The sequence below is a fragment of the Crocuta crocuta genome, unplaced genomic scaffold (assembly GCF_008692635.1).
Source record: "Crocuta crocuta isolate KB4526 unplaced genomic scaffold, BGI_CrCroc_1.0 scaffold811, whole genome shotgun sequence".
In the NCBI taxonomy this organism is placed as follows: Eukaryota; Metazoa; Chordata; class Mammalia; order Carnivora; family Hyaenidae; genus Crocuta; species Crocuta crocuta.
Window position 1 is genome coordinate 269697 of NW_027530352.1, and position 11250 is coordinate 280946.

General features: G+C 46.7%; 1 protein-coding gene and 1 non-coding gene across 2 annotated transcripts; one reads left to right on the plus strand and one right to left on the minus strand.

Moving 5' to 3' along the window:
• Positions 1-6098: 6098 nt before the first annotated feature.
• Positions 6099-6172, plus strand: TRNAN-GUU (transfer RNA asparagine (anticodon GUU)). Its single transcript has one exon. It is a non-coding gene; the product is annotated as a tRNA-Asn (tRNA).
• Positions 6173-7401: 1229 nt separating this feature from the next.
• ABT1 (activator of basal transcription 1) lies at positions 7402-10405 on the minus strand. The gene is made up of 3 exons (XM_077765730.1): positions 10132-10405; positions 9370-9575; positions 7402-9234 (listed from the first exon to the last, which is right to left on the minus strand). The coding sequence occupies exons 1-3, from the start codon at positions 10370-10372 to the stop codon at positions 8854-8856; spliced, it is 828 nt and encodes a 275-aa protein (XP_077621856.1). The 5' UTR covers positions 10373-10405; the 3' UTR covers positions 7402-8853.
• Positions 10406-11250: the final 845 nt, after the last annotated feature.

Consider the following 11250-nt stretch of genomic DNA (forward strand, 5'->3'; position numbering starts at 1 on the left):
ACCTGTGCTTCGCATTTCTCTGTCCTCCATTCGCGCTCCCCTGCCTCCGGCCCCTCCACGCCTCCTCCCTGTGAATGTGTGTGGAGCCGAGTTGCATGCGTGCGTCCGAGCCTGGTGCCTTGTGGATGGGGGTCTCCCGAGCTGGCCGGGCCGCAGGCCCTGCGGTGAGAACCGCATGTGTAGAATGTGCTGTGTGCTTCCACCCAGTTCTGTGTTCTCCTGTGATACGTTTAAAACCTTGTGCGTTGTTCTGTCGGTGTTAACAGTGTAAATTAAATGGGAAACCGCTGGAAGGTGTTCACGACATACAGGGATGAGATCCAGAGTTCCTTTTCCTCCAAAGAGAGTAGATAAAAGCAAAATGCAAAGTCCGGAAACAGATCAGCACTATGTAGGAATGTACTGTATTACAAAGTGTCATTTTAGATTAGTGCAGAAAGGATGACTCACTCAGTAAATGGTGTTAGATTAGTCAGATAAAGCTTAGGTGAAAGAATTAGATCCCTACCACGCTAAGCGCAAAATAAAGTAAAAACAGGTTAAAAGATTGGACTTCCACACCAAACCCTACCATCATAAAACCAGATGGCCTTGAAAAGGGTCCCTTAACGTCTCTGAACCTGTTTTTCCACTCTATAAAATAAGCATTTACACCATATATTTGCACTATTAAGGTAGCTATTGAGCACATAAAATTTTAGTCTAAATTGGGATATGCTATACCTGTAAGATACACACTGGATTTGGAAGGGTTAGTACAAAAAAAGGTGTAAATTATCTCCTTAATAATTTATATCCATTTTATGTTAAAATGATATTTTAGATATATTGTGTTAAATAAAATATATTACTCAAATTTCACTTGTCTCTCTTTTTGTTTTCCTTTCATGTGGCTACTAAAAATTTTTAAATTGCATTTGAGGCTTGCATGATATTTCTTTTGAACAGACCACTGTGTGGTATTTAAGGCCATCCCAAGCTTTAAAATCCTATTGTTACTGTTTTACAGTGATTCTTTCTATTTGAACAGTCAATTACATCTTCTGGAGCTGTTTTATGATATCTTGTCTCATCCAGAGCTCCTGGCGACTCTGGGACGATAACAGTGATTTCGGCAGTTTGCAGGTGGTGAGGAAACTACGCCTGTATTAAAGAAAGTTTCGAGATCCACGTGATGGGATCAGGACTAAGCCAAGTCCCTTCTCTGCGGTGCTCTGAGGCTGGATTCTGGCACGTTTCATTTTATATCCGAGGCATATATGGAACTTGATGCTCACATGAGAGTTGAGTTGAACGTCTGATCTTCAGAGATTGCACCAGGACTGTGTGTGAGGGGTGCTGGCGTGTGTCCCTTCCTTTGACCTGTTGTTCGCCTCNTAAAGATGGAGCTGAAGGGAGCTTGCCTCTTCAGGTGTGAACCTCCAGCTTCTCTAGGAACTAAACAGAAGACATAAAGAGGCAAATTCCCAGAGCAACAAAAACGAATCGTGACGGAGACCTATGTGACAAGAAGCATCTAGGGCGGCTCCACACAGGTTTCCTAACTTGCTTCTCTCTCGACGTGGAAGATTTCCCTGCCGTCCTCAGACAAGATCAAGGTTTCTTTTTCCTCCAAAGGCTGTGGAATAGCAATTTCAAAAAACAGATCGGTGATTTATATTGCAAGTAATTTTTTTTTTAATAGGCTCTATGCCCAGCACAGAGTCCCATTTGGGGCTTGAATTCACAACCCTGAGATCAAGACCTGAGCTGAGATCAGTCAGATCAAGAGTCAAACGCTTAACTAACTGAGCCACCCAGGTGCCCCCGAAATAGTTTATCTTTAAATTGGTATTTAAATTATGGAGAAAAGGATCATTTATTTGAAATGTGCTTCAAACATTAAGGGTTGGGGGAAGGCATTAAATTCCTACTACACTAAATTTAAACAGTCTGGAGGGGGTTCGTTAGAAAAATATTTAATATTTTCTTAATGTAAAATATAACATCATGGTTGTGCCCAAATAAAGTTTAGGATAATTTAAAAAATAATCCTTTGTTGTGAAGGCCTTTCTTCACATAATATCAGTGTCAGAAATTATGAAAGAGTTATCAGACTTGACAGTACAAAACCTAAAAGCTTATGTTACTTAATTACACCACACACCAGATTTGGAAGTATTCTTCCCATATGTCATGGGCAAATGTTCCTATTCATGCTGTAAAATGGCTTCTACAAATCAAGAACTAAAAGAAAACAGGAAAAGATGTGAACAGGGGAGTCACTGAGGGAACACAGCTGGCCAACATACACATTAATATTCAAAGAGAGTCACATTAACATTCAAAATAATGTAAAAGACTTGGATTATTCTTGAATTATCCAACTCTTGGTAATGTTTCATATTAGCAAAGACTTGAAAAACAATAATAGCCATATTGATGACAGTTTGGGAAAATAGAAACTTTTGTAGATTGAATGTGTCTCCTCCAAATCCTTACTGTTTCATGGCATTTGGAAGTGGGGCGTTTGGGAGGTGATTCGGTCATGAGGGGGAAACCATCATGACTAGCGTTAGTGCCCTTACAGAAGATATAGAAGAGACGCTGGAGAGCTTTCTTGCCCCTTCAGCCACGTGAGCACACAGCACGAAGACTGCTGTCTTGGACAGCATCAGGAAGAAGGCCTTCACCAGAATCTACCATTCTGGCATGATCGGAGGTATGATAGGAATGAGGGTATCACATGCGAGAGCCAGAAAGGAGACTGAAGTCCCTGATAAACATAAGGGAGAGGCCAGAGAGCGGAGAATTAGGAACACGGCCATCCCCTGTACCTAATAGGGGGTCCTGAGAAGGAAGGCTGGCTGGATGGAAGAAGTGGATAGATAGAGGAGGAAGGAAGTTCCTGGGACATGCCAAGGCAGTTGTATTTGGGGAAAATGAAGGATAGCTATACTCCTGAGAAACATTTTATTTGGAATGGATATAAAGAATAGGTTCTTGGGGCACCTGGGTGGCTCAGTTGGTTAAGCATCCTTCGGCTCGGGTCATGATCTCACTGTTCGTGGGTTCGAGCCCCATGTCTGGCTCTGGGCTGACAGCTAGCCCAGAGCCTAGCGCCTGTTTTCCTTCTGTGTCTCCCTCTCTCTCTCTGACCCTCCCCTGCTCACGCTGTCTCTCTGTCTCAGAAATAAATATAAAAATTAAAAAAAAATAGGTTCTCATCTGTATACCATCTGTCCAAACAGAGAAGTAAGCAAAGGCCCAGTGTAGAACATTCCAGAAAGAACTGCTTGTAAGAGTTGCAAAGAGAATTCATGCAGTCAATAAATAGCAGAACAAAGAATCAGCGTTGGTATCGGAGCCTGTGGTTGATGTTCTTTTTTCCACTATGCTGCTGGGCTCTATGACTTAGTTTGGGTAAACATGCTCACCAGTGAATCTAGTATGACTTGAATCGGCTTTTTTCTTTATTTAAAAAAAAATGTTTTTTCCACGTGTTTATTTTATTTCGAGAGACACCGAACAGGGAAGGGGCAGAGAGAAGAGACACAGAATCTGAAGCAGGCTACAAGCTGTCAACACAGAGCCCAACACAGGGCTCAAGCCCACAGACTGTGAGATCATGAGCTGAGCTTAAGTCAGACACCCAACTGACTGAGCCACCCAGGTGCCCCGGCTTTTTTCTTTAACAGCAGGAGTCTCAATTCTGACTTCACATTGGCATTTCCTAGCATACTTCAAAAAAAAAAAAAAAAAAAAAAACTGATGTTTTGGCAATCTAAATCAGAATTTCAGAGAATTGGGCCTTGACATCCTTTTGCTTTAGAAACCCTGTGGCTAATTGTACTGTTCATCTGGAGTTGAGAATATTAAGTGAATTCCATCCATTGCTATCTGTTCATACCCTGGTGTCCTTCCTTGAATGCCTTCAGTACATTTTGTTTATACTAAAGAAGTTCACAATTTGTTTATGTGCTGTATCATTTTGAAATGATTTCACATGTAAAATTTCCAGTCCCTTGTGGACTTGGATTCTTTGTTTGTTGTTGTAGTTCACATAGACTCAAACACAGTACCAGACACAAAGTAAGAATGAATAGACTTGGCTTGTCTTGACTCGTTGAGGATATTTTATTCCATTATAACTATATTTCGCTTTGCTTTGTTTTGTTTTACAGTCCATTCACCTCTGGAATTGTAGAGCCCTTAAGTTAGGCTGTTCTGGATTTGTTCAAGTTTTCAGAACCGGTGACATTCAAGTATGCGGCTATAGAATTTCACCAGGGCTCAAATGGATTCTGAACGGAAGGGTTTATACTGGGATATGATGATGGAGAATTACAGAAATCGGATCTCATTGGTCAAAATTTCTTATCCCCTTTGAAATGTCTTTGCCTCTTTTTTCCTGCTAATAGTGCTGACATATCACAAGAATTTAATCAACTTCTCTCTGATTTGGGGTCAGAATAATTAGATATTTCTAAAGCACATTTTAAGCCAACAGACCAGGTGTTTCTGCTTTCCATTCCCCAGATCTATAAGAAGGATGGGTGGAAATTAACCAGTATGTTAACTTACATGACACTATTCTCTCTACTGGAGATCAGATACTATATTTGAAATACTTGTCATTGTTATGATGTCATAGGAATATATTAGAGCTTAATGATTCAGAGTTTAGGTTTGGGAGTTCGTTCATTATGAAATCAATGTTAGTGTGTTACCCTGGGCAAATCATCCAGCCTTTCCAAGTCTAAGTTTTATATAAGACAAAATAGCACATTACTTGGCTACTTATTATCCTCCAAGCAAAGAAAATTACATCACACCTTAATTTTTCTGATCACCTTTTCCCAGGCTGGTGCTCTCTCTTTCCAGGGATGTATTAATGTCTATTTTGCACTTCCTTCCCGACCTTTCCATGTACCTTGTATCCCAAAATACTCAAGTCTGTGCTGAGGACCCTAAGTGGATTTTTTGACTTTGAAATCTCCGAGATCTTATTTTACTCAACCAACATTTAAAATTCTTAATATTTCATTCCTTTTTTTTCTTTCTTTCCTGAAGAAGAAATTCTGCCTGACACAGAAATCCTGCCTCAGTTCAAGCTTGCTGGCCAGCTCTACACATAAGCCCATCAGATTGGTAAAGGATGAGATAGATAGATGATAGGTAGATTGATGATAGTTAGATGGATCTAGAAGGGGGGATCTCTATAGAGAGGAATTGAGAGAGAGAGATGAGAGAGAGAAGATTTATCACGCATGTTCTGCTTCTCTGGAAGAGCCATGACTGAAACAATCCCTGACGTTTCTAAGCATCTTGTTTCACAGCAATAGCTAAATGGAACAAGGAGGCCAGAAGTGATCAAAAGGCCAAATTACATCCAAGTTAATCCTTTTTGGGCCAGAATATCATGTGGGCGTCCCTGTGTGCTTCCTGTGACTTCATCGGAAGCGCCTGTGTTAATCGTCTCCATTGTTAATGATGCTCAATTTGATCCCTAGTTTAAGTGGAGACAGAGGTCTCTTTGTAAAGATTTTTTTCTCTTTGCAGTTAGCAAGAGATCTCTGCGCTGGTAGTTTGGTACAGAGAATATCCTACTTCCGGGGAAGTACACTTTTACCTGATAATTCAAGGATCCATTGAAGAGTCTCCACACTCAAACCTAAGTGGTTTTCCCTTCTGTGTTTCTCTTACTGGTATCTTTCCCATTGAACATATCTTCACCTGTGCAGAATCCTTCCAGGCGCTTCTCTATCAACCAGAGTGTTAGCGAAAGCTCTCTTATTGAAGTGAAAATAAAATGGGCCCGAATGTCCTTTACTATTATTATTACTATCATCATCATTATTACTTGATTACATTCACACTTAGGGTAAACAGCAGTCCCGCGCCCAGCTCCCCACCAATCAACACTGAGGTTCCTCTCTAAGAATAGCTGTATTGTCAACATTTGTTTTGAAAACACAGGAGCAACAAAAACGAAGAAACGGAACATTTCTTCAATATACACGTCCAGCAGAAGGTTCATTTCCTAAGTGCGTCCTACGTACAGGCTGGACTGGGGAAATGACATGATCAGGTTTGACAGGACAGCTGTCCGTGTCTCCGTCTCTGTGGCGCAATCGGTTAGCGCGTTCGGCTGTTAACCGAAAGGTTGGTGGTTCGAGCCCACCCAGGGACGGCTACTCTCTTTAAGGATCCCGCCCTTTTACTTCCGAAATTTTGTCAGATAAGAGGTTTCTGAACATTCTCAAATATAAAACGAAAATCTAGCCTCCATAGCTCCCAAGGGCGTCTTGGCAAAGGGTTAAGTGTTCTCTTCTTCAGCGGTTAAATTATCTACTGAAACCCTACAGTGTGCAGCGATATGAGCGCAATCCCGTCGTATCCTACCAGATTCTACCGAATTTGTTTTCTGATTGCATCCCCCCCACCTGCGCGGTCCGTCCGGTGGCGTGCACCTGGGCCCAGGCCTGCAAAGCTTGCGGTCCGCCCCGAGCTGGCCAGCCGGTCCCCCAGGTCAGGTCCTCCGGCTCTGGACGTCGGTACCGGACCGCGGGGGCAGAGTGGCGGAGCGTTCCATCTAAATCACGACTTTCCTCGTCTATAAAACCGCCAACAGGGTCCCTGACACTCTTCATAGAAAAGTATTTTGACATTATCTGCCAAAACTACCCTGTAAATCCACTTCTGGGAATGTATACAATTACTGTATTTGTACAACTAAAATTGACCCACCTCAGGGTTATTGTGGCAACATTTAAAAGAAAAATAAAATGTTAAGTGTAAAAAAGGCATTTTCCTGCCCTCAAAGGGCTTAGTTTACAGAGACTCAAGCTGTTGGTTCCTGAGAAATTCATTTTCTTCCATCCATTATTTTCATGTCTCACTCCACCTGCAATTTACCCAGTTTACGAGGCTGCGGGTGTGAGCTGTTTGTGTGTAACTACTGAGCCGGAGCCTTAGATGCTGACCTTGAATATACTGATACCTGATGCCACGCAGCCTGAGAGCAGTTTCATTCAAAATATTATGAAGCCCTGTATGTTTTGCTTTCTAAATTGCTAGCAACCTAAGGGGATGGAGTTTCTTAATCCTGATATTCTCTTTATCTAGCAAAGGTGACAACGGGCACTTAGAATTCTGAATAAACGAATTCTGACACTGCATTTTTCTGGGTCACTTGGAAAGACACCCTGACCTGAGGAAACAATCCACAGGAAACAAACTCACGGGAAGTGAACACAGAAACAAGGGAATCCAGTTCCCAAGACTGAGGGTGTAACATACACAGATGCCTTTATTTGATGGCTAGGAGAGGCATAGGGGTGTGGTTAACGTTACACCAAATAACCATCATATTTTACCGTATGGTCATTTTATTCTCCCAAATAAAGTGCAGCTATCAAATAAAAATCTTGACATGATTTTATTACTTTAGAGCCAAAGAAGTGGGTGAATCCACTTCACCCAAATACGAGTAATTATATTGAGGACGGGAGGGGGGGGAAGGGGGATTAAATAGCACAAGCAAAAACCAAATTATTATAATCACCCTACTACTTCCTGTAAGTTTTACTGACCTTTTTTTTTTTTAAGATTTTTTTACTTTTAAGTTATCTCTACACCCAATTCAAGATCAAGAGTTGCTCACTCCATGGCAGCCAGGCGCCCCTGACCAGTTCTAATCTGCAAGGCTCCGTCTAGATTCCTGAGTCTAACACTGCAGTTTGCAGTTTCTCTTGGTGGCTGACTAGATTTGGCTTGGCTTCTAAAGCTGCCTCGCATGCTGTCTGGGACCCGTCCCCCTCACCAGGCGCTAATTCCCAGAAGGGCGCCCCACGAGCTCCCCGTTCTGCTTCCCTTTACAATGCTTAGAACCCAGCACTCCAACCGTGGAGCTTGGTTTCCAACCACAGGAGCACACCAGCCGCACTCAGATGCCGGCTCACTTTTCAGGGATGATCTGGAAAAGCTGGTGAAAACGGACCCATCTCTGAAGAGTGTGACCGGGAATGAGCCCCACATTAAGCACTGCCTGTCTTCCCAGAAAAAACAAGCCCTCCCACGGCTCCTCCTCTCCCCTTAAATACTTGTACCAAGATGCCCACGGTGCTTCCATTTATTTCTCGAGTACCTGTCCCTTCCTAGTGGTCTCCAGCTCTTAATGGCAAGGGCCGTGTGTTACCACCTACTGTCACTATGTCCTCATATAGTGACTTGGGAAATGTGGAATTAGATAATTGATAAAGTGAGCTAAGAAATTAATTTGACAGAAAGAGTCCAGGCTGAAGGTGGAAGGGAGGGGGAGGTGGCTCTGAGACCAGATGACATTAAGGGGAGTGAACAGGACATAAGGAGATAAAAGTTAGAACTTGTAAAATGCACCCTGCAAGCCAAATAAACTACAAAGGCATACAAATACATATATTTTTTTTCTATAAATACATTTGGAAGGTGACTCCCAACCCAGTCCCTCTCCATTAACCCCTGTCCCTGTTAATCTTCTCTAACTAAAAAGGATGTTGCTGCTATCCTTCACTTACAGTTGGTAACAAAAAAAAAAAAAAAGTTGCCTGGACTGGACATTCCCACTCTAGCCTGAGGTCAGCCCGAAAGTGCGATTTTTAGAGGCTCCCACTGGGCGGGAGGTAGAGAACCAAAAATCAATCAAAACAGGCATGTGCGGTAGTCACACTCATGCTAGTATGAATCAGGGGCTGTCCCCAGGCAACAGGAGAGGGAGAGGCCCTCAAAAGGTATGTCTGCGCACTCATCAGAGATCCCCGGTCTGTGAAAGATAAAACGTCTGCCCGAGTAGTCCTTCTCGTGACTAGGAGGCGGAAGGGGTCTCTCTGCCCTTCACGAGTCCCTGACTAGGGAGGGTTCCTCCCGGCTCTCTGAGGGTGCTGCAGCTCCGAAGATCTTGGCAAGCAGCCCTCGGTTGGAGCGAGCCTGGTCCTGGACATTCGCCAGGCGAGCCCGTTCACGTCCCCCTGGCCGGGCTGCCTTCCGGGCTCTCAGCTCCTGCTCAGTAGGTCGCTGGGCAAAGGCCCAGGTGCTATTCGGGCGGGCGGAGTCCCCACCGGCGGCAAGGAAGCGCCGTCCGCGTTCCACACTTCGGAGGTAGAAGTCGGTCTCGCGCTTGGCCTGGGCAACCTCAGCCCTCAGGCGCTGCCTGCGCACCTGGCGCTCGAAGGCAAGATGTTCACTGAGGTGCGACCACGTGAACCGGTGCAGGTACTGCGGGCGACAGAGACAAAACAGAAGACGTGCGTAGGCAGGTCAGGGGCCGGAGGACATGAGGGCAAGTGCGGCCACCCGCAGGGAGCGCAGGAGCCCGGCTTGGGCCGCGGCGCGGACGGGTCCGCCCCTCACCTTGAGGTTCCACAGGTCGTAGCGGAAGGGGCTGCGCCGCCGGGCTCCCATGGGCGTGTTGTGCAGACTGGCCGCCACGCGCTTGGCCACGCGCTTGTCCCGGAACTCCACCCAGCCCTCGGTGTAGTCCTTGCTGTACTTGGGCCGCTTCTTCCCGCCCGCGGCCGCCGCTGCCGCCGCCTTCTTCTTGCGCCTCACGAAGCCGTCTGCGCGCCGAGGACACAGCAGCGGCTTAGGAACGTGCCCCCCAATGAACTTCACCTCCCACCCGCCCACAGGCCAGGATCCCCCTCAAGGCCTTTGACCGGGAAAGGGGCTCCCCAAGTTCTAGCCATTCCCCGTGCACCCTTTCCCCACGTCTGACTCAACCCATCCCTCCAACGTCAACTCCTGCGTCAGAGCCGCTCTGCACTTTCTAGTTACAAGTCGCACACGCCCCCAATCCCAATTCAGTTAGCGTCCGTGTCCACACCTGGGCCACGATGGCCAAGGGGCGGGGTTCAGATTGTGAGAAGGCCTCCGAGATTTTTACTCAGGATGTACTCATTTAATAAACCGGCAAAACCGGTTCGGGACAGAGCGCTGCGCGAAGTCGACGTGAGAAGCCGGACTTAACTACGCGACAACTACTCACCTGTGCGCACCGCTCCGCCCACACCCGAACTCGGTGGCCCTAAGGGCCTGCGCACCGCTCGTTCGCCCCATGGCCGCGCGCGGGCGAGCCCACCCTGCTGCCCACACAGCCGGGGCCTCCGCTCTTACCCTCGGGCTGGAAAAACACGCGCCCGACCTCCCCGTAGGCGCTCAGAAGGTTCCGTACGTGCAGAGGCCGAAAGCGGGGCGGCAGGTGGCCCAGGTACACAATTCCCGGCACCACTCGCTTCTTGCCGCCGCAAGCCGCCTCTTCGGACTCCTCCCGCTCCCCCTCCGCTTCTGGTTCCTGGTCTCTCCCTTCCAGGGGCTCGGGCTCCGCATCTTCCTTCTCCAACTCCTCGGCCTCCATGCTGGCGGAGACCGGAAGCACGACAGCCGTAAAGCGCCGCGAGTACGACGCAGCGCGCCGAGTACGACGGCCGGCGGCGCGGGGGCGGGACCGACGCGGGCGGACATCCGTGAAAGAAGCCGATTGGGTGGGAGAGCGGAAGTGGGAGCCGGGGCGGCCGCGAGATTCGAAGCTGCTGGCGGGCCCCGCGGGCGGGCGGGCGCGGAGGCGGGGGCCCGGCGGGTGNTGCTGAGGTGTGAGAAGGCGGGAGGCAGGCTGTTCTGGAAGTGCTTGAAAACTGGGAAGCTGGGAGAGGTTTCTGTGTGTCAGTGATCAAAACAGCGTTTTACTCAAAGGACCGGCTGCGACTGCGGTTGGGGGATGATCCACTTTTCAAAGTTTACTTCAGTTTTTAAAATTATCTTGAGTTTTGAAATTTGAATTATTTTTCAAAGTTTAGCTTCGAGGTTTCAATGTCTCTGAGTTTTGAAAATGTAGTTTAACTTCGCAAATACACGCTTTGGAAATTAGATTCACGTTGTGAAAATTCAGGTGTGACCTCATTTAGTTTAAAATATTTTGTTTACTTTAGAATAATTTTAGATTGGATTTTGTGAAGATGTCCCAAAAATGTTAATGTGTAACAGTTACTGCCCTTGTTTTAAACCCGTGCTTGGCGCCTGTCATACATTTGTTTTGGTACGTGATTCATGTTTATATTAAACACCTGTTGGCTTGTGTACACACGGCCCGGAGTCAGAAGACCCCCGCGCGGCGCGCTTAGCCCTGTCTACGCGGACAGCCGCGCTGGCGGGCCTCGCACTCGCTCCGGGGCCGCTTTCCCGTAGGCGTCGGGCCCCGTCCCGCCCGGGCGCGCCCAGCAGGGGGCGCAGGCCTGA